General features: G+C 34.4%; 2 protein-coding genes across 2 annotated transcripts; one reads left to right on the top strand and one right to left on the bottom strand.

Moving 5' to 3' along the window:
* Positions 1-54: 54 nt before the first annotated feature.
* On the bottom strand, positions 55-15,167 carry LOC111366685 (probable plastidic glucose transporter 1). Its single transcript, XM_022987391.1, has 14 exons — positions 14,877-15,167; positions 14,664-14,793; positions 13,805-14,005; positions 12,348-12,447; positions 9,471-9,583; positions 8,890-8,983; positions 8,007-8,163; positions 3,618-3,764; positions 3,460-3,533; positions 2,609-2,697; positions 891-1,005; positions 563-736; positions 282-337; positions 55-103 (listed from the first exon to the last, which is right to left on the bottom strand). The coding sequence occupies exons 1-14, from the start codon at positions 15,064-15,066 to the stop codon at positions 55-57; spliced, it is 1,689 nt and encodes a 562-aa protein (XP_022843159.1). The 5' UTR covers positions 15,067-15,167.
* Positions 15,168-19,329: 4,162 nt separating this feature from the next.
* LOC111367348 lies at positions 19,330-23,717 on the top strand. The gene is made up of 4 exons (XM_022988165.1): positions 19,330-20,896; positions 21,329-21,607; positions 22,117-22,208; positions 22,741-23,717. The coding sequence occupies exons 1-4, from the start codon at positions 19,922-19,924 to the stop codon at positions 23,582-23,584; spliced, it is 2,190 nt and encodes a 729-aa protein (XP_022843933.1). The 5' UTR covers positions 19,330-19,921; the 3' UTR covers positions 23,585-23,717.
* Positions 23,718-23,964: the final 247 nt, after the last annotated feature.

Here is a 23,964-nt window from a genome sequence, read left to right as displayed (position 1 = left end):
AACATTTAACTTCCAAAGGGTAAAATTTGCGGTATTGATGAGATATTAATGTGCTCAAGCTTCTAAGCAAATGGAGGCTTGGGCAGAAAGTAATGCCTTTTCACTATAGCAAGGGGTTCGATCCATATCACAAAACATACATAATGAGAAATTGACTATTTTCCCCATAGAAGTACAAGTATCAAGATTTAATTTAGGAGCATTATCATATTCATGAATATGAAGGATATGTACAATGCTGATTGGGGGACATCTCTTACCAAAATTGCTGATAAACATACCGTTGGAAAAGCCATGAACCTTCAATGCTGCAACTCAGTTCAGGCGTGATTCTTCTCTGGCAGGAAAATCTCACTAAATCAAGATCATTATGCCCCAGTTTGGCCCCCCTTTAAAACTCTTTAATTTAATTTAATTTTTTCTCTTCTACTTTCAATCACACAATCTTAATATTACACTCAAATTGAAAACTTTTAAACCAAAATCTTAAAAAAAAAAAAAAAAAAAAAAAAAAAAAACAAAAAAAAAAAAAAAAAAAAAAAAAAAAAAAAAAAAAAAAAAAGGGATTTAATGACATCTCAATTTCTTCAAGAGATCGCCCTTTTGTTTCAACTATAAAATAGTACGAAAATGCTGCAGCTAACAAGGAAACGCCACCAAAGCTTGCATAAACTGGAGCAATGCCGAATTTTTCCACGAGTTCAAGGAAGAATAGGCCAACCAAGAAGTTACAGACCTGAAGTTACCATAAAGAAGAAATATTGACGTACAAATAGATTTTACAAGAAGAATTAGAATGCACATGCTGCTGATAATCAGTGAGAGAGAAACATGAATTCATCAAGTCCCATTAATTTAGTGTAGATATATGTAGACATTTTAATACTTACCCAGTGAACAGAGAAACTGAAGCCCAAGATCTTCCCTCGTGTCCTGTTGCTGCTAAGCTCTGGTATAACAAGACCAGTTACTGGCCCAGCTCCAATAGCAAAGGTCAATATATACCTATGGAGAGAGCTCAAAGTGAAAAACAAAGTCCCAAAACAAACAAGCAAACAGGCAGAGATGGCAAAATTTTTTGGACACTTTAGGTTACAGAAGTTGCAAGGATTTCTTGAGAAACAATGAAACCAATTTGAGGAAGAGATGTAGAAGCATGAAATACACTAAAACATGCTTTTAAACTAAGAATAAACAAAAAATTCGAAATATAGAACTATATATGTAGATGATTAAGAATATAGCTCTACCAACTGAAATGCATTGAAATTAGAAGACGAATGGATTGCTGCATTATAAGATAATATTAACTCTAAAAAACATGCATGATAGAGAAAGGGAAACTAGCAGAAAAAATCCTCAACCTTCAAAAAGAAGCATTCACGTCCCCAACCTTCCATCTTGGTAGCACTTTGATCCTTATTGGATGACTTTACCTTTGTCTCTAATTAACAAGTCAAAATTTTATTGGAAAGACAGATTTACCCTTATATTTAAATAAACAAACATACAAAAATGGAAAAGAATTGTCTTCATCATTTTCGCAACATAACCCCACCAACTTTACCCCACACAATCTTTCCTGTTGGCCCACCACCACCACCAGCTACCCAAACCCCACCTCTACCAATCACTAACCAACCACCACTGGAAAGCCACCCCTTATAATTAGAATCCACACCTCAAACTCCATGTCTCCAAGTTTGTTTCAACTGTAATAGATGGGTCCTAATACTGCATTAGTACATACACCATCCAGCTCAGATATAGTATTTACAATGTATTCGAGAAAGCAAAAAGAAAGAAAATATAAAAAAAAAATAAGAGACGTCCACTAGAATCAATTGATTCTGGTGCTGTACATTGTTTAGAAATAAAATGCATTTTTCATTCCATGTTACATGAACACCTGCATTAGGATTGGTGCTCTAGGAGACTATTAAATAGGAAATCGAAAAATCTCCACCTTCAAATATATATTTCTTTTCACCTAAACATTTCCATTTGCAGGTTTTGGTATTATTTGGGATGGAGAAATTGTTTTTTCAAGAATGGGGATGGTGGTGATTGGCGAAGGTGGAAGTGGTGTGGATGTGGAGGGCATTGGTTGGCTAGTAGAAGAGTTTCCCATGAGTAGAGATTTTTTGTGCAGGGTAGGGTAGGGTAGGGGGTGGATTGGGTTGGAGAAAATGTTGGGTAGATGAAGAAGATGCATCTCTTATTTCCATTTTATAATTTCTTATTTTTATAATTTATTTTATTTATTTATTTTGTTCTCTTTAAGATAAAGATAAAATTGTTTTTCAGTAAAAAAATAACTCGAATTAAAGACAAGTGAAAAATCGTCCAATAGGAACCAAAGTGCAACACAAGCCAAAGATTGGGGACTACTGCAGTTATTTTCCCTTATTAAGAACAGTGCCTGGTTTCAGATGTCTTATTTTTTATTTGTTAAGGTAAGTACAGATCATTAATGACCACAGCAAGAAACTAATTTAATTTTAATTAACATGTGGAATGCAATGAAAATGAAGTTGGAAAGAGTGTAACGATTTTACATGTATTAAACTTGCTTATTTATAACATTTCGTGGGTCGAAAAGGCATACAAGATTGTTCCCAGAATAGATAAGTTGCTGCCGATCTCTTTGTCTATAGGAAAGCTGACAGCACTAACTATGATGAACATAGAAAAAGCCTGCAAAAAACAGATCGGTTGACATTAGTTCATATGTTCATTTGCTGAACTTCAAATAAAACAACATACTAAGCCATATTCTGCATAAAATTGTTCTTCGCCATTATGTTTCTGTCGTTGCTAGATCTACTAGAATATCTAAAGCAACTAGATCCTTAGCAACCACCACAAGCCAAGTTAATCTTGGTCTAACCCTCAGTCTTCCAACTTTCTCTACCGAAATAGCATCACTCTTATGAACGAGGCGCCTGTTTAGGACGATGCAAAAATGTACTGAAGTACAAAAATATAGTTTCAAAATAAATTATTTGCAAGAGAATATACACCACCAAGTGGAGATGAGACACCAATTGAGGCTAATTTCTTCTGTAGGTCTAAAGGAGCTCTCGTTGACAAGAGAAATGGGATCTCACTATAACAGGTTAGAAGGCAGAGATGTAGATCAATATTTAAATGGCCCGATGTGGTTTGAAAGAATTTGACTGCATTACATCTTTCAGGGTATGTACGATTGATCGAACAAAGTTACAAAAAAGATCTCTCTTCGTCTGTTGTTCTATACGTGAAAGAATAAAAGTGTATCAGATTGGCCTCCTGAAGCATGCACAAGATTCTAATTTTGTCCTCGACCAAATACTACTTTCACAACCCAGAGCCATATATCTTAATAATATCAAAGCATTGCCTTTATGTGTTGCATAACCATCTTTTCCTTCTCATATATAATTGTGCGTGCAAGACAGAGGGAGAGAAAAAACATACCATTCCCAAGTAACTTCCAACCAGAAGTGTCTTCCTCCCTTGCTTATCCATCAAATATGAAGCGCAAATTGCTCCTGGAAATTAACTCACATAAAAATATAAGGCCTGCATGGTTGTATAACAATTTGGATGCTAGTCTGTTTAGATAAATTCAAGACCTGCGAAGTTGGTAAGTCCAACAAATAAGCTAGCTAAAGCACTGCTTGTGATTCCAACATCTTTGAAAGTCAAGGAAGAAAAATAGAGAACTCCGTTTATTCCAGCAAACTGTTGAAGTACAAATAGAGCACCCCCGATAAATGCAACTGCAACCACAACGTAAAATATGACAATGTTTGAGATATAAGTGAGATGCTAACATACAAGGGACCAACTGATGTCGCAACTACATGTTATCTTGATGCCACAAGTTTGTCGGTAACTAATCTAAAACACTTCATAACACGTTAAATTTAAATCTTCCCAAGGAAACTAAGTCCATGTCAAAGAACTGGAGACAAGAAATATAGAATGAGACCAACTGAACCAAGGTTTTTTTGTAGCCAGGATGCTCAAGTTCTGTTGTGTATGTGACTCATATAGAATGAAACACAGGTTTCTAAGATCAAATAGGTCGATGACGGAGTGGAGTGAGGGATGCTGAATAGGTTAGAAGTGCAAGGGCAATGCTCTCGTGACACGGTATAGGAGTATTTTCTTGTACGAACCTTAAAGTTTTTATGGGCCTAGACTAAGGTTAGTATAAATAATAATGTTGTAACCCTATTTTTCATACTGAATAAAATTTTATTCGCTTCGCTCTCTTGGACATAGGCACACCACCGAACTACGTAAATATTTGTATTGATTTCTCTCTTTCATCTCTTTATTATTGCGCATAAAATCCAACAAATCCACTAGACTCACAAGTAGTTTACTCATTCCAGAAGTCCACATACTACACCAGAGCCATAACGGATAATAATTAGAACGTCTTAGAAAGTGCAGAACGTGTCTAAAAATCCAGAAAATGTCACGCCTGACGACAAAAATCTTCATAGGATAATATCATCTCATGGTCCCAAATTGAGCAACTCTTGGGGAAATGACCTTCCAAATAAAGTTGTTTTCTAGAGCTCAACCATTTCCAAGAATACCTCTGCCTATTTAGGAATATGTACATCTACTGTAACTTTCCACTCCTTCCCAAACTCTTAATCCGTTGAACTGTCATTCCACCATACAAAAAATCTATTCTACCTCTCTATACACTTCTCAGCTACTGCTTCCCCAAAGATTCTTGGCCTTCTAAACTAGCAACATTTGTAAATAAATGGAAGAGAAAAACTAAACCAATAGAAATGTTAACAAAAAATTTATGATAACACTGATTTCATCTTCTCTTTTTCAGGTTCTAGTTATACTAGTATGGAAGATTTTAATACACAATTAACTTAGCCTTTTTAAGTAGACTAGAGTATACAATAAGGAAATGACAATCAAATCTTTATAAGGGTCATTTGCTAACCCAAATTGCAAGCCACTTGCCCAAGACTCAGGATTAAACTCCTTTCCTCTATCTATCAGCGTTACCACACAACAGAGTTGGTATGTGCTGACAAAGAAACATGAAGGGAGTGGGCAGCACGCTTGCTTTGCATTTGAGGTGGGTTAAATTACTTGATCCAAAACTTAGCCGGTTAGGTAAGATCACATTTATATTGTTTACTAAGTGAGGATAACTTTTTCCATCAAAGCTGACACATGCACAATCCATTTAAACAAAACGCCGGATCTGGCATGGGTACTGAATCCCCGGTCACCAGGTTAATTTTTTCATTTTTAATTTTCTTTTGAGAAATTTGTGCAATTGGCTCCCAAACTTTAGTGTGTCTAGCAAATTCATCCCCATCCTTTAAAAAGGGCTTTTCAACCCAACCTTTAATTCCATTTGTATAATTAGTCTTTTTACATAATTCTATAAACTTCAAGGTTGATTTCCTAATGTTTCAGAAGTTTTTTTTGGAAGGGTAAAGTTGGGAAAACACTATGCTTAACACCTAACTTAATCTTTTAGACCTTAATGTTTCCTTCATTTTCAATTCCAAAATCTAATAAGAAAACAAAAGCCATTCCCTTAAAATCTTTTTCGAAATTGGCATGTAAAGTTACACTAAAACTTTCCTTAATCTCTTTTATGTTTTAGCTTTTTAAATAATCTTTCCTATTCTTATTGGACTTTAAACATAATTCTTCTATTAATGATACTTCATGTCCTTCATCGTATAGAAAAATTAGATTATGGATTCGACAAATATATCTTGTTTCAATATGAAATTTTCACTCTCATGTTTTCGAAGGAGGAAGAAATCAATATTCGTTATTAAGTCTTGCTGAATATAGAGTTTTCCAATTGATTTATCTTGAACCATTCAAGATTGCTGAAACATAGGTTAGGTTTACAATTGATAACTTTCAAAATTGTCGAAACACGGGTTAATGATACAATTGTCCTAAAACCAAGATTGAGATAGATTTGCAAATGAAATGAAAGGCTGGGGACGTTATTATTCATCCTATAAGAGCCCGTTTGGTAAAGCTTTTTAAAAGTCAAAAATTACTTTTGAAACTAAGAAGATGCTTTTGAACATATGTTTACATAATTTTCTGAAAGTACTTTATATGATTAGAAGAGTTTTTAGTGGAAACTAATTTAAGGTAACTTACTCGGAAAGCAAAGTCCAGTAGCCGAAAGCATCATTAGCTTACGCTCTGACCCGAGTAGCATGGGACACGCTCTTCTACAAGAAGTAAAAGCAAAAGTAGAATACCTACCAAACGATCCCAAAGCCATTTTAAGTAGACCGAAGTATACAACAACGAAATAACAATCAAATCCTTAAAATGGTTATTTGTTAACACAAATTTGCAAGCCATTTACCCAAGTGTCAGGAATAAACTCATTATGAGCATTGCCAATGTGCTGACAGTCGACAAAGAAACGTAATGGGAGTGGCCACAGACTTGCTTTTATATTTGAGCTGGCATAACTTAAAATTGAAAACACATTTTTTCTCATAATATTACAGGAGGAATAAAATCATAACTTTAGAAGGACCCTTCTCAGAACCTAAAAAAAGCAACACTAGGAACACAGAGAGGTTAAATGTTATTTTCGCAATGAAATGGAAATTTAAGTAGAATTGAATTTCTACAGCAAAGTGACATAATGGAAGCATGCTTTTTAAAAGAGCTTAACGTCATAGTCGTGGCCTTTTCAAAGACTGTGGAATTTAACTATATCAAAATCACCTCTTGTTACCCAAACTGAGTCAGCTAAGTGATTCACAAGTTTGGTTGGCGGCAATCGAGTGTTGCCTATATTAAACACTACAATGTGTTAGCTTACCTAATTTGAAGCTGCCACAATCTAATAGGGGATATAAATAAGATCTGAAGTCATAAAAGGATGGGAGAGTTTGAAAAAATGCTCAGTTAAGTTGATACTCTACAATTTTATTATTATTAATGAGGCCCCTTGCCTCTATCTATAGTCAGCATCTCTTCATCTGAAGGGTGGAGTTTTATTTGATCCAATGGTCTAGAGCAGCCCCCTATATTGCATGAAAATACCCTATGACATTTACAGTGGAACATTTAAACTATCTACCAAATTCTGAATCATCCTAGAATATCCTGGAATACAGGCAAAACTTGCATAGGTATGAGTGACCAAATTTCACTTCTCTAATCTATAGTATTGAAACGCAATTTTCACTTCAATATCCTGTAAGTCATTTTTGGATTCCAGTCTGCCATTTTGTGTAGCATGTATGGTTTACATTTTTCAGCTGCAAATTGGTTGGTTGCACTTTGTGATAGCATCCATCTGCTTCCAATTAGACAGGCCTAATTTCCTTGGAGCATACTTTTTATAAAGTTGTCAAACCAGCAGTGAAAAAAAAAATGTAACAGTTAAAATAATAGTGCTGAAGATCCATTTTGCTTCTTCATGAAGAATATAAAAGATGAAGTCACACAGCCCAGTATGGTTGTGCTTCTCTTAGTCAAATGCAAAATAGATAATCAAACCATTGAATTACAAAGGCCTAATTACTTTGGAGTGAAGTTTTGAATTAGATGTTAAACTTCAGATGCTGATAATGGTAAATTTCAGAGAAGTGACAAAAAAAGTAACTCCTTAAATTTCTCTCTGGAGTTCATCTGTGCTCATTCGTGTATATTTTCAAAAGAGACATAACGCTTCTCAGAATGAGTGGCTACAAAGCACTGCGAAAAGGAATTCCTAAAGAAATCCTAGAAATAGGTGAACAGTTCACATGATTTTACTAGCCTGGCAATCTAATGGAGCTTAACCAACTGGTCTGAGTAGTAAACTGAAGTCCCTCTGAGACAGTCAAAGAGCAAATGCAAAGTGGGACAAAGTGTTACATTAGGACTTTGAAAAGATGTATGAACACTTTCACTAAAATGAATAACAGTAATCAGATAAGAATGAAAGCACAAAGAAAATTAACACATGAAATTCAAAATAACATTGATATAACCTCTAGAATGTGGCTCCTGTAGTAGTTCCAGCCAACTGCTGTCCAAGTCAGCACTATCATTCATAATGACAGACTGAAATTCTTCAATAGCTTTCTTGACCTCTGTAGGTCCCCAGATGTTATTTATAACTTCTTTAGCATCATCAAACCTCCCTGCCTACAGAGTTCCCAATGACTTTAGAAACACAAAGGACTATAAAAAATATGAAATCTCAATGACGAGGTGATGAATGGCTTTGTTGTCCTTCCAAATTTTTTGCTTTCCGCTTCTCAAAATAGTAGGATTTAGAACCTAGATGGCAAAGGAGTTTTCATTTGCAGATCCTTTTTTGCAATCCTTGTTCAAAGGCAGAGATAAAGCCATTTCTTTTATGCTCTTTCATGTGACATTTACCTCCAAGGTAAAGCTTTTACATGTTCTGTAATTCTTAAGATGTTCCATCTATTGATCTGTGGTACTGGTTCATATTTTTAATTATTGGGATATGAAGAACAGATTGTTCACATTTTCAAAGCAGGTCATCATAATCCTTCACTCCTCAAAGAAGTTTAAAACATTTGGGAGTAATAAATATGTTAAACTCCTCTGATGTCCTTGGCAATTACTTGGTGCATTTGGAATTCGAGGAATGCATTGAGCAACAATTTACTATTGTCGTTTACTCGTTTCTGTGGGGTTGAGTATCTTCTTCGCATATCATAAGAAGAAGCCTGAAGAACAGTAGAAGCCTTCACCAAGACATCTTTGATTTATTCATTAAGGAGCTGGAATTGCTTTCTTAATAACTAGATGTAACTCAGGGTTATAGTTTCCTCTTTGTATTTCTCTGGTTCTCTCTCAACAAACTTTTCATTTTATGTCAAAAGAAGAAACAATACATACTTTACATAGCCAGCGGGGACTGTCAACTGCAAACTGCATACCCAGTGCAAGAACAAAGCCAGGGATACCGGCAATGTAAAACATTATCCTCCACCTGAAAAACATAATGCTTCAAACTCCACTCCCAGAAACATGCATATTAGAGATTTATTTAGTTTCCATAAATAAATCTTGACAAATCACAGAAAATCAGGGAATTAATTCAGGGATTTCATTCCAATTGTACATATTTATTTCCTTTCATATAGACCTCTGTAACACTATAAAAGAAAGCAATAAATACATGAATATTATTCAGCAAAAAAGGTGATAATGCAAAGATTAAGGTAGCAAGAAAATGCAAAAAGAGTAGTTGGCAAACCTTGAAAAATATATTTAATGCGTCTTTTTATATATTAAATAAATTAATTGTTCTTTTGAAACAATAGTACACACCACTCTCCCAGAGGAAAATAAAATAAATAAATATTGAAGGAGGGCAATTTTCAAAGTAGTCAGATAATAACTGTCTGAAGAGAGTGAAAAGGATTATCATATGTGGTATCCAATCCCCTAATAGCCACCGAAGGAAAGGTTCTTACCAGTGGGGATCACTTTCCGAAGGAAATGCTAAAAACAGTGAGATAATAATTCCTAGGCACGTGCCGATTTGTGACAAGGTCCCCAATGAACCTCTATAGTTTGTTGGAGCAACCTACAAAATAAATATGGAAGATGATTATATAAGTGATCGACAATGGTCAAGTTACAAACTATTAACCCCACAACATGCAAATATAGATATATTGTCATGGAGTCATGGCCTAATGTGTTTTGGCATTGCTATTTGCTGTTACGCATTTGGTCACCCACTATGGTCATGAAATCACAACCTTCAAGAACCCTAAGTGATCACCAAATCACATAAAATTTTCACAAAGTGACAAATTCTATGCATCTTCATCAAACTATGCTCATGTTTGTATTCTTTTAAAACAAAACTCTTTAATTCTCATACTTATTTTCAACTATACATTCACACAATAAAACATTTTGCACGTAAATCAAAATTTTTCCATACTTTTTAATCATACATTCTCTCAGAAATATAATAATGATGATGATGATGATTTTTTTGAAAATAATGGCCATCAAATAGGGGCTATATTTCTTTTTAATAGTTGCATAAGTTTTGTAGATAGGAGCTACCATAAACAAAGTCCTCTAGGAACCATATTGTGATTACTTGAGAAGATAGTAGGAAGTTCATTGTTTTTGGTTTTTCCTAAAATGAATGTAATCACCTTAGTCGAAAATGCCAAACGCAATAAGGACTTAGATACTTTAGTTGTTCTAAAGATGGGAAGCACCAACAGAAGTCAAGGGATCCCATCTATGACAATTTGAAGAAAGAAAGTAAAGTGATGCTTGAAGAGTGGATTGAATATGAAGATTGGAAAGAAGTTGCAGGCTGCTAAAGCATGGTTGATTAAATCTAGATCCAAATTCTGAAGTTAAGCCACTGTTTGGTCTCCATTATTGAAAAAATACATTTTTTCAAAACTCAATTTTCAACTACATATTCCCCTATAAAATAATAATACACGTAAACAAAAAATATGTTCTTATTTTTTAACCACACATTCTCCAAAAAAATTACTATTGTAAAACACATTTTCTCCAAAAATTTAATTTTAATGGAGTCCAAACAGGGGATAAATTCCCCAATTCTTATGTTTCAAAACCATTAAATAGATCTTCGTTGTACGGAAGGTCTCAACTTGTCGTGGACCTCCAAGATTGCAATCATTTTTGGCCTTACATAACTAGATGGAACAATTCCTCAAGAATCAAGATCATACAAATGATCCTCCTACAGGGATTTCAATGTTTATAACCTTGAGTGGGTGCCAACGGATTATAAATATGGAAAATTAGAGAAGGGATCCCAAACCTTTCATTTTGTTGCTAAATATACCTTAACCTTTCATTTTGGCGATCGCAGTCCCAAACCTTTAACTTCCATTGTAGATGGAGTCCATTTAACAGATACCATCCACTTATCCGTTGCCAACCCCTAAATTAAATGTTTGACTCAAATTGACAAATTAAATTAGGGATAAAATGGCAAATTTATATTTTCTATAATAAAACAATTAAAATAATTAAATGAAAAAATAAACATAAACATAACCGTTCATCCTCCACCCAACACAACCACGCCACGCCAAAAATGAGAAAATCAATTTGCTTCCATTGACTTTCAACTAGCAACAAGAACTTGCCCTTCTGGGATATTTTCTAAGAACTACATAAAAGAATTGGGTTCTATTAAATGGGAGGCTGATTTTCAATTTGGGACTTTGTTTTCTTTGAAAAGTTTTTCGTTTTTCTTCCTTTTCTTCTATTACGATGTTAAGAAATTGGTCTCTTCCTTCTAGTTCATGATGACATTTGTAGCATTACAATCATTCCGCCCACCCACGGTCACCTTCTCTTTTAATATTTCCATTGAGCAAGTTCTTTTTTGGGCTTTATATTCAAAAATCAGATTAGACCCAATTTTTGGTTTATTTTTGTTTTGGTGAGATTTTGGTTTCATTTTGGATTTTTGAGAGGAGAATTGGTATTCCATCATTGTTGTATGAATGGTGGTGCTGCTGAATGAAGGTGGTGGTGGTAGATCCATCTCTTTTTTCCATTGTTGCGACCACAGCATAACAGTATGAAGTTCACCCTCTACAAAGACGAAGCCGCCGGCTTACTAGCGCATGTGGCGGTGGCTGGTCACTAGGTTTTGGGGTGTGATGGGTATGGTGGGTGGAAGATGAACATTTATTTTTACGTTTATTTTTTTATTTTTTATTTAATTATTTTATTGTAAAAAACATAAATTTACCATGAGTCAATTTGAGTCAAACATTTAATTTAAAAATTGACTAACGGATAAGTGGAGGGAATCTATTAAATGAACTCCAGTTGCAATGGAAGTTAAAGGTTTGGGAAAGCGGCCACCAAAATGAAAGGTTAAGGTCTATTCTACAATAAAATGAAAGGTTAGGGACCGTTGCCGCAATTTTCCTTATAAATTTAATAAATGCAGAAGAAATCGAGTATTGTAAGAGAGATTATGCATTGTATGTACCATACTAAAAATAGCCTTTAATCACACTGGAAGTACAAGCCATCTGATATTGATTGAGAGGTTGTGACATAAGTATACCTAATTATGGTAGAACACACCAACACCAAGTCTGTGAGTTTCAGAGTGACAGAATCCATCCACAGGCAATATAAACGCAACTTCACGAGTACAAAGCTTGAATGATTGAATAAGAAGTACAGTGCAAAGTACAAGTATATGATTTCAGAGGGACAGAAAACATGTACACAACTTCATAAGTAGAAAGCTTGAAATCATACATTCGACATAGAGAATACAGTTCTCGAGAAGGCAGCATATAGTTACAGGGTAATACCTCTGAAATATAAATAGGAACAAGAACTGTGTTCACACCAATACCAAGGCCAACAAGAAATCTCCCGCATAGTATTTCATTCAATGAGTGCGCTTGTGCACTGTCAAAAATTATGGGGTCAAATGTCAAATAGTAAAAAAATTAAAGACAATGGAAAATAAACAGGAACTTTCAATACCCAATGTAGAGGTTTTGGAATTCAAAGAGTTCTTGGTTCGACAATATTCATATAGAAAAATCTTGGCTTTTATCTTCACTCGGATTTTAATAATTTTATTATTTTTCACCTACTTGGAAAATCAAGGAAAAATTGCAGCACCGGTCTCAAACCCATTTAATTTGTACAAACATGTCCTCAACCTTTTCACAGGCAAATTTGTCGACAAACCTTTAAAGTTTATAGCACCTAGGTCCCAATGGACTGTTTCCATCCATTTTCCATTACATGTACATGCAATTGTCACACAACTTACTTTTTGAGTGCTAAAATGGTTGAAAACTTATTTTCAATGGAAAGTAAATAAAAGAGCAAAGAGAAAGAAAAAATGCAAACCACCCCCTCCCCACCAAACCCCACCTGCTGCCCCCACTGTCGGCTCCAGTCTACGCCTCTGCCTTCTTCTCTCTATTCACCCCATTTTCCCACCTTTCTCTGCCCCTGATTCCTGCCTTGTAAAGGTGTGGCCAAATCATGGATCGTTGACATTGAAAATCATATACAATTTCACATTCACAAAGAGATTTTCTTGGCCTTAATAAAATGATAAGCAGCAGCCATCACAGTTCACATTATTTCGCATCTATTCTTCATTTCAATTCACCTAATCACGTGCAAGTGGAATGTCACATGAGGAAGAGTATAGAGCTTGTCTCAGGTTGACTGAATAACACTTCTCAATTTGTACATGAACTTGTGCAACCTTTCTACTCATTAACAACTGGTTTTCAGGTAGATATTTAACAGTATCATCTTGAAACTTTGCTCTCTTTTGATCAGAGTAGACCATTTATAAATTGTGTGTATCTACATGGGTATACGTGTGATATGCCTTTACGGAGCTTATATATTGCTTTTTTTTTTTCCTTCAAATACGACACATACTTACAAACTTCACAAACCAATTTCTCTGCGTTCAAAACAAAGTTTATTTTAAATTTCATAAATAATTCATCAGATGCCAAATACATGTTAAAGAATTCGGAAACAGATGCCTAAATGGAAGGTTTTATTTTAGAGTTTTCATACATCATCCACATATTAGAGAGAGCTCCAAAGCGTGTTAATCCTTTCCCAATTAACATTATCCCTTACAAAGGTCTAAGGTAACTTCCAATCTAATCTATTCACCATTCAAGCAATTTAACATTTTCTAAAATTATGTACAACAACGATGAAATTGAGAAAATAAACTAGATGATGACTCAGCTAGACTTAAAAGCTTCCAGAAATAAATTACCTTACAATTGCACCAAGAATTAAAGGAATCGTGTCCAGTTGAAAGGTACGACGACAACCAAGTTTATCAACAAGAGAACCACAGCATATGCTTCCGATAAATGCACCACCTATAAATATGCTCACCACAAGTCCTTCAAGAAATGAATTACCTTCAAAACCAAGCTCTTTGGCGATAGAGATAATAGGGCCATTCATTACACTGCATCGTGGAAGAGAGCATAGCGTGGTAAGAAAACCCCCTAAAATAGTTACAACAAAACAAGGGAACTAAAGAAAAAGAGGTAACAATAAATGTTGCTTAGGGTGGTAGCATAGCACGTAAATGTCCATGACCAAATTAAACTGTTTCCTAGAATTTGGATAAGATATTCACGGATGAACAGGAGTCCATGAAGCCTATTGTTCGGATAAATCTTCACTATATTCACTTGATTAATCTTCTAATATTGTTCCCAGGCTGTGTTATGTTTACGTGGCTACAAATATTTCCATGAGAAATCAAAACAATTTGTGCATGCTTCATCATAACAAGCATTTTTTATTCATTTTATTTTATATATTTATTTTTTATTTTTACGTATTCATATTCGCTTCTTTCAGTTAAGATCATACTAGAGTTTCTATCGTGTATAACTATATACACATTAACGGATTATAGTCGAGCTTTAGGCTGCTCAATCTGAGCTCAGTACCATAATCAATTTAAGGGGTCCTCAATTGTTTGAGATGAACTTTGAACAAGCTATTAATGTGCTAACTACAAGTCAAGGTTAAGGACATTAGACTTCTGTTTACACTCCAATTTATACATATATATTCAAGAACTCAACAGAAAGAGAAAGGGATTTGTAAATTACCCAATGTGATAACCAAATAGAAAATTGGACAAGGAAGCAGTCAAGACGTGAGGAAAAGCAGGTAACCATCCAAAATCAAATCCTTCACCACTACCACTACCATTTTCAGTTACTGAATTACTTTCTCCATCTGCCCAGTTCAAACAATACGAAATTCAGTCTCCCCACAATTTTATTAGCACAAAATAAAGAAGATCCACATAAAATTCAGACCTATTATATGTGGCTTCGATTCAGGAACCTGTTCTTGTTCCTTTGCAGCATGAATCTTGAAGTTTTTGGAAAGTGAGCAAGAAATTGAATTGAAAAACAGGTGCTTCTGGTTTAGAGTTCTGCGAAAAGGATGAAGCGAAATTGTTGGGTTGCATTTGGGTGTGAACAACAATGGCATAGCTTCCAACATTTGGATCACAATACAGAATTTTGGAATTAAGAATTGAGATTGAGAGGCTTTTACTAGCTCTAAAATGTCGTTGGCAATTGAACTGCAAAATTCCAAAAAAAAATTAAGTACAAAGACGAGAGCATGGAGTAAGATCAATTACACGGGAATTTCCAACCTCGGTCCCCTAACTATAGTATTTACAGCAGTTAAGCCCCGTTCAAACTTAAAAAAAAGGTTGAACCCCAACCTTAAGGGCCCCCACCGACCCTGCCCTGGGCCCCGTTCAAACTTTTTCTGATATTGAGATGCCCAAGCTTTGATTTTTTGTGTACTTAAATATCTAGATACTTTTGGACAAAAATTGTCAAAAAATCAATTAACCGGCTTGACCATTTTTAGCACCTACTTGATAGTCATTATTTGGAAAAAAAATAAAATAAAAAATTGAATAGTAAACTTTTGGAGAATGTATGGTTAGAAAATAAAAGGAGTTTTTCGTTTACGTGTATAATATTTATTGTGTGAATAGATTGAAAATGAGTATGTGAAAAAAATAATTTTGAATTAAGAGGATCTTAAGCAGAGGTATCGTAGTCAACCACTTTAAAAATTAAAAAAATAAAAATAAAGGAGTTCTGAATTAAAGGCAATCAAAAGAATGACTTAAGCAGAGGTATCGTGGTCAACCCATTTTAAAAATAATAAAAAATTATTTTCTTTTTTTATTCAATACAATAGCTAGCTGCAAAATCAAATATTTACTTTTTCGAAAATTAGGGAAAATTTCTCCCTCTCGATTTCATGACAATCCGTCAGCTCTTCCTTGTTTTTTTCTTGATCTCGATAAGTTAATGTATATTTCACTCTTTTGAGGGCGTGGGAAAGAGGAAAAGGTGGCAAGAATAAGAGTTAGAGATGTGGTAGTGACAAGATGGGGGGAAGATAAGTTTTTATTTTTTCTTCTAAAATCTATATTATGTTCTAGTTTCTTTGTTTCCTTACTTTTAGGACCTATTTAATAGGTTTCTTTTTCCATGAAATTTTTTTTCACTCAAATGGTATGCTTGATGGAAAAAAATTTCCATGGAATTGGTTTTCCAGTTAATTCCCCACACGACTACATTTTCTTGATTTTTAAGGAATTGATTTTCTTTTGGTTTTGGTGGGATTGGGTTTTCCAACTTCCTTTTTTTTTTTTTTTTTTACAATAAAAATAAATTTTATCTCTTTAATTGACAATTTTCATGAAAAACAAAGTTAAATGAACACCAAAATATCCAAAATTTTAACATTTTACATGTGAAAAATTATAGAAATCAAATATATTTAATTTACAATTTTCAATAAAAACAAGTTTTAGGCAATTCAACTATGCGAAATTCGTTTTCTTACCACCCAACTTCCATTATTACAATCAAACATACCCTTAATTTTAATTGAAAGGAATAGTTCTAGTTGACTAAATTACCCCGAAAGTAAGAGATCATGTAGCCAACTTTTGATAAAGGGTATTAACATATAGGCCTTGTTTGAGTCCCATTATTTTGAAAAAAAAAAATACATTTTTAACAGTATTTTGACATCATTTTAATCACACATTCTTCTATAAAATAATATTACACACAAATTTAAAAATTTTTCTTTTTTTTAACCATACATTTTTTACCAATACACTATTCAAAAATTCATTTTTCCTAAAAAATGGGGCTCAAACAATGGCATAATGTCTTTATCTTTCACTATTATTATGACAACGTTCTTACCTTTCATTTCTTTGACATTTTCACCATTATTTTTCACCTTTCATTGTGCGAAAGGCAATTTTCATCCATTTTTTTTAATAAAAAGTTGTAAAATCACTAATATGCAATTCTATTTAAATAAAGGAAAAAGAACAAGAATGAAGTAATTGCAACCATAGTCTCAAAATTTTTTTAAAAGTGCAAACGAGTCCTAAATAAATTAGGAAAAGGGTAATTAGCACATAACTTCCCACTTTTCATTATTATTGTTGAAAAAGTCTATACCTTTCATTTTTTTTTAGCATTTTCATCCTTAATTACACATTTAATTGCGCGAATCATCCTTTCTATCCATTTTCGTCCAATTTTTCAATAAAAGCCGTGAAATGATGAATATTCATTCCATTTATATTTAAAAAGAAAAAATAAAGAAAATTGATTTTATTTTATTTTTTAATAATTTATTTGGAATTCGTTTGCACTTTTTGATTTTTTTTTTCAATTTTTAATAATTTATTTTGGAATCGTTTGCACTTTAAAAAAAAATTAATTTCTATTTTTTTAATGATTTATTTGAAACCTTTCTTCAATTTTTAGAAAAAAATTGGAACTATGGTTACAATTATTTCTTTATTTTTCTTTAAAAAAAATACTAAATAGATGGGTATATTAGTCATTTCACAACTTTTTTATTGAGAAATTTGATGAAAATTGATAGAAATGATGGTTTGCACAATCAAATTTTATAATTAAGGGTGAAAATGTTAGAAAATGAAAGGTATGAACTCTTTTCATAATAATAGCGAAAGGTATGGACATTATGTGCTAATTAGCCTTTTTCCTCTAATATTTGGGACTTGTTTACACTTTTTAAAAAATAAAATAAAATTGAAACTATGATTGCAATTAGATATTTTTTTCTTTTTGTTTTATTCAAATTGAAGGGTATATTTGTTATTTCACAAATTTTAATGGAGGAAATGGAGGAAAATGACCTTTTGCGTAATGAAAAATTGAAATAAGAGTTAAAATATGAAAAAATGAAAGGTAAAGACGTTTTTCTACAATAATGGTGAAAGATAATGACGTATTATGCTAATTACCCTTTTGACAAGTTCCCTAACTATCTAGCCGACTTTCAACAAGTTCCCTAAAAAAGGATTTAGATGCGGGCGCGCGCGCGCGCACACACACACAAATATATATATATAGCAAATATATGAAAAAGTACTGTCTAACTCAAGTAGCTTCTAGATAATACACTTAGCACATCTATACTTTTGACATGTCACGTCAAGTTTGTTATGCATATAAAAGCCTAAACATCACGTTTGATGTAGTCAAAAGTAACAAGTTTTAGAGTAATGCTCCTCTATCAGGCTTGTAGAGGACTCCTTTCCCATTTTCTCTCATCTCGGCGAGCCCCATGATTAAAAAATACCCCCCCAAAACCCACCCCCATCTCGAACTGTGAAAGGGGTTGCATTACCAGGCATCTTACAGGCCTGGTAGTGTAGCATGGTCCCAAGTTTTAGAATATTTAGATGAAAGTTGATGAAATATGTAATCGAAAGTCAAAATTAATTATTTACTTTAACTGGACTAAAAGTTAAAATCTAAAACCCTGTTTGGTTTAACTAGAAATACTCAAAAAAAAAATGTTAAATGGATAAAATCCACAATTTTAATTACCTTTCCAATCATACATTTCCGAAAATAAGAACACTGCTCGAGTATGCCCCGCGTCTTAGCAAAACATTTGCCGGTCTGTCCTATGGTCCCTTGGGCATGGCGCGACTAGTGGGAGGGTCCAAGCCAATTTTCCAAATTCAGTAGGCCGTATCCATTCTTAGCCTAATTTACAAGACTGGTCATCTAAAACACTTGGTGGTATTTGAAAAGCATTATTTTGGGAAGCCATGGCAATGAAAGAGTGTATAAATTTTGTCTAATATTCAGATTTTCAGTTTGAGTGTGATTCATTTCTTGTGGTCCAAATGTCAATATCTTGTTGGATATTTGTGTCTTAATATCGGAGACATAATGTGATTATTGTCATTTTATTTTTCGAGAGTTAATAAGGTGCTTCCCTTCTCACAATTACGTTGATCTAGGTGTTAGATAAAGATTTATTCGCTTTGCAATTCTCATTTCACTTGTAGTTCGCAATGATTTATTACTTAAAAAGAGCTTTAGTATGCCCTTGTTTGAACTCAATTTTTTTAAAATCAAAATACATTATTCGATAGTGATTTAACTACATTTTAATTACACATTCTTCAATAAAATAATATTACAAGCAAATTTATAATTTTTTTTTTAATTTTTAACTACAGATTTTTCATCAATATACTATTCAAAAATATATTTTTTTAACAAAAATGAAACTGGGCTGTGTTTATTTACTACCATTTCGATCCAATTTGACCTGAGTTCAACCTTTTAATCTTTCACTCTACTCTCGTTGATGAGTTCGTTGACTAAAATACAGGAGTCTTTGGCCAAGAAATGATCTGTCAAAGTGCGTGTATACTCGCGTTTCAGTACCTTTCGTAGAACTATCTCAATATACCTCAATATCAATCATGCAAAGTGCTGTCTTTACAACAATTATACTCTGTTGCCTATTTTATTTCATTTTATGGTCTTTCCGCGGAATAATCTTCTTCTCCCACGTTAAAAAAACCTGACTTTTTTCTACTCATTATTGTATTTCCACTAAACTGGCAATCTGTAACAATTTCCCTCAAAAGTTGCCTCTCAACCCACCTAAATTCTGCTGACGATCAATGATTGCAGCACACTTTTCCAACTTTTCCAGAACTTATTCATTTTTCCAACCTGAGTTCTGCTTAAATATCGCCTGTAATTTCCCATTCAATTTTCACCATTAGTTAGTGCCCTGCCCAAAGATTTGATTTTTGATCTGTTTTCTTTTTAATCTTCACAATGTGATGTTAATTTATGGATATGTTGTGTGTAACAATCTAATTTTATCCCGGTTGTCTGCGAAAAGTCCGCCTCAAGGGATTTTAAGCTCTTTGGTCATGAAAACAGAATTATTATAGCACCCTAATTTTGAAATTTTCATTTGCGGTTTTCTCAAGGTACTAAAGAAGAAGAACAGAAAAATGGTAACATTGGTTCCTGGAATTTTGTTAAAATTACTGCAGCACATGAATACAGATGTAAAGGTAGGTGGGCAGCACAGATCATCTGTATTGCAAGTTGTGAGCATTGTACCTGCACTAACAGGTGGTGATCTCTTCTCAAATCAAGGGTTTTATCTTAAGGTATCAGACTCTGCCCATGCTACTTATGTGTCTCTGCCTGATGAACATGTTGATCTCATTCTTAGTGATAAGATTCAATTGGGTCAGTTTCTAAATGTTGAGAGGCTTGAGGCTGCCTCACCTGTGCCTATTCTTAGAGGGGTTAGGCCAGTCCCAGGGCGCCACCCTTGTGTGGGAACCCCTGAAGATATAGTTGCAACTCATTCTTTAGGTTTCCTCAATAAAAATGCTAATTTGTCATCAAATTCAAAATCATTACGGAAATCCAATTCACTTTCAAAGTTATCGAGCAATAATGTGGTGAAAGATAATAAATCTTCCTCCTTGAGATTGAATGGTAGTGCTAAAGTAGATAGAATAGATAAGAAGGTGTCTGGATTGACTAAATCCTGGTCTCAGTCGTCGAAGGTAGATTTGACGTTGGATGTGAAGAAGGAATCCGTAAAAAAATCGAAGTCTTCGAGTTTGAGGTCAATACCCTCGTCACCCACGAGCTGTTATTCATTGCCACCTTCGTTTGAGAAGTTTGCAAATGGGGTCAATAACCAGTCAAAGGTCAAGGGGTTGGAGAGGTTGGAAAAGACACCCACTAAATTGAAACAAGAGGAAAAGGTGGGTTCTACTCACAGGATAAGTCCAACCACGAAGAAGGTGTCTAGCGGGAGCTTGATGAAGAACTTTGTTCAAGGACTTCCGTTGGGACCAAAGGCACTGAGAAAGAGCTGGGAAGGAAATATGGACATAAAGGGTTGGGAAAGTCCCAGATTGAAGGTCAATAGGCACGATTTGAAGCCAGAGGCTTGGAGTAGTTCTGTGAGTTCTGCTCTTCGTGTCTTTTATTTGTAACTAGTGAATTGTAAAAACTAATGCCATCGAAAACCAAGAAGAAAATTGAAATAAAATAGATACGTAATTTAAGTAGATGACTTTAAAAAAAGGAGTTCAATGATGGTGCTGATAAATTAAACTGACTAGATAGCGTCTGATAACTTTTGCCTTAACCCGAGTAGTGAATTGCCTGTTATCAGTTTTACTATTCATTGGGATGAAACACCAATGGCCTGTACTGTAGGACAAAATATGTCCAAACAGAGAAATCTATAAGTGGGAGTGATTTTGATTAAATTATAAATTCAGCTGCCTTTTCTTTTTTCCTGTGCTTTCTTAGGATTAAAATGACTTGCCTATTGATTTTTGGCCTTGGATCATAAATCTGACTTCTAGCTAATTTCCCTTACTGTGTAGGTGCCAAGGAAATCAACAAGCAAAAGGTTGCCATCTAGAGGAAAGAATAAGGCTGGCAATAAGGCTACTGCATCTGTAAAGAATGATTCTGCCAACAGAGATTTGGTTGATATTGACAATTCAACTGGACGGAGATCTGTTGAGAAGAAGTTATCTGGGGAGGTTGCTAATCATGGATTACCGGGGAACTTGATAAACGTTTCCTCCAGTAACAGGAGATCAACAGCTGGAAGTGTTTCATGGTCCTCACTCCCATCTTCGCTCATAAAGCTGGGGGAGGTACAATCTCAATATTGAATTTCAGTTTGTTAGCCTCTTTTATGAGACTTGGACCCTTGTCCCATTTGTTATCTCAATCTAAAACTTTCTACACGGGTTTAGCATTTCTTATACCTGAATTCCTGTGATACAACTTTTACAAGAACAAGGGGTAGTTGTGAAAATGCTTTTCTTTCCTTCTTTTTAGTAGACCTTATGACTATGCTAAAGTCAGTCACTTTTTTATCAATAGTTACTGATGTGAATTGACATTAATCAGTAATTGACTTACCGTAGTAAAAGAAAGAGAGATGGATCAGGATACTAAGTTGGAGATATCATAAAAAGTGGAGTGTGTTTAGGCTTAAGAACCTTTTCTTTTGACCTCTGAGAAAATGTGATCCCTTGTTGGCTAATTAATTTTGTCGTTGGTTTAACAATATACATAATGGATGAAATCATGTATAAATTGATCAGGATTTGCACAAGTCTAGTTTTGAATAAAGAAATTCCCCATCCTGGATATGCAGGAAGTCTTAAAGCATAGGGATGTGGCTCAAACAGCTGCCATAGAAGCAATTCAAGAGGCTTCTTCAGCAGAAAGCTTACTGCAATGTTTAAGGTATTTCCCTGAAGAAAATATCTGAAAAGTGATCTATGTACTTTAGTTTAAGTCATTAATTAGATTGATGTTTGTTTATTAAGTGAATTTCTTGCCTACATCTCTGGATTCTTGTAGTAGTTTGCTTAGCGATAGTTCTAGAATTTCGGGATTCTTTGGTGTAGAAATTTTAATGTTTGAGAGTACAAATTGAACTTGATGACGCTCCCTTAATTATGTCATATCAACCTAGCAAACATCACTGTCAGAAAACCTGGTCTCCAATTGAACTATTCATTTGCCGTTTGTCACCCAGTAATAAGTATTCATTTTTTTTAAACATATGCACTAGATTTATGTGAGATGTACTTACCTTGGACCTATTTTTGTAGAAAAAAACTGGTGTACAAACTCATAAGGAAACACGACTCGAGGCCATCACTTTTCCTAGAACCGCATTTATTGCCATTGTTTTCTCTCATATTAGAATGAACCGCATTTATTGCCTTGTTTTCTCTCATATTAGCTAATCAGTTATCTTTTATGTCTTCAGCACATACTGTGAGTTGAGTTCCTCTGCAAAAGAAGATAACCCACAGCCTGCTGTGGAGGAGTTTTTGGCTATGCATTCAAACTTGAATAATGCTCAACTAGTTGCCAATTCTTTTTCAAAAGCTATTACATTCAATTCTTCAGCTAATGAAGAAAATTCATCAAAAGAAGCACTGAAGGTCACATCAGAGCGACGTAAACAGGCAGCTTCTTGGGTTAATGCTGCATTAGCCACCAATTTGTCATCCTTCACAATATACTGCAAACCAGGTACCTCAAACTCAGCAACAACAAAAATTCTAGCTCTAATCCCAGAGACTAATCCCGTTCATCAACCCATATTATTCCTTGAAAACTCTACTAAAAACCTAGCATCGAAAAGCCTGTCCAAACCCCGACAGGCCGCAAACTCCAAGAACATTTCATTAGGAACTAAGCGCCAGCTAGCTGATGGGCCGACTGCAGGTCAGAATTCAAGAACTTCCCCTCCAGTTGTATGGATCAAAGGAGATGGTGTTAATGAGGCTGTCGACTTTGCTGCAATGTTGAAATCGGAAGTGCAAAATTGGTTCTTATGTTTCGTGGAAAGATTCTTGGATGCTGATGTTGATGAGTCGACTTTGTCAGACAACGATCAGATAACTGGCATGTTAAGTCAGCTCAAGAGTGTGAACGACTGGTTGGATGAAATTGGATCTAGCAAGGATGACGAGATGCCTCATATCTCGACTGAGACAATCGATGGGATAAGAAAGAAAATTTATGAGTATCTTCTCACCCATGTAGAATATACTGCGGCAGCACTCGGCTGTGGCTCACAATCATCACCACTAACAAAAAAATGATATCCACCATAAACACGCGGCCCTTCGTTAAATTGCTAAGCGGTTAAGGCAGTTTATTGTACATATAACCTGCAGTGGGTTGATATAGGCATTGAATACGCACTATTGGTAAGAAGGCTGGCATTCATTGACTTATTTTTTTTATTTTTTATTTTTTATTTTTTTAATTTCACCCTATTGATCAATGACCATAATAAACAAATAGGTTAGTTGAAGGTTTTTGGAAAGAGTTTAAAATGTACTATCGAACCTGTACTTCTCATATTTACGATAACATCCCGTTTGACCCCCATTAATTTTCATTTCATTATATTTCATTTTTCTCTCTCTTATTTTCAACTACACAATTTTTCATAAAATAATATTACACGTAAATCGAA

Source organism: Olea europaea, chromosome 18, assembly GCF_002742605.1.
Source record: "Olea europaea var. sylvestris chromosome 18, O_europaea_v1, whole genome shotgun sequence".
In the NCBI taxonomy this organism is placed as follows: Eukaryota; Viridiplantae; Streptophyta; class Magnoliopsida; order Lamiales; family Oleaceae; genus Olea; species Olea europaea.
This window is presented reverse-complemented; position numbering and strand designations above follow the sequence as displayed.

Coding starts and splice junctions, on each gene's coding strand:
- LOC111366685 (XM_022987391.1), bottom strand. CDS start 15,066: ATGTTGGAAGCTATGCCATTGTTGTTCACACCCAAATGCAACCCAACA. Junction 12,448..13,804: donor ATTCTTGGTGCAATTGTAAG/GTAATTTATTTC, acceptor AATTTTTGACAG/TGCACAAGCGCACTCATTGA. Junction 8,164..8,889: donor GTCCCCGCTGGCTATGTAAA/GTATGTATTGTT, acceptor GGAACTCTGTAG/GCAGGGAGGTTTGATGATGC.
- LOC111367348 (XM_022988165.1), top strand. CDS start 19,922: ATGGTAACATTGGTTCCTGGAATTTTGTTAAAATTACTGCAGCACATG. Junction 20,897..21,328: donor CAGAGGCTTGGAGTAGTTCT/GTGAGTTCTGCT, acceptor CTTACTGTGTAG/GTGCCAAGGAAATCAACAAG. Junction 21,608..22,116: donor CGCTCATAAAGCTGGGGGAG/GTACAATCTCAA, acceptor CTGGATATGCAG/GAAGTCTTAAAGCATAGGGA.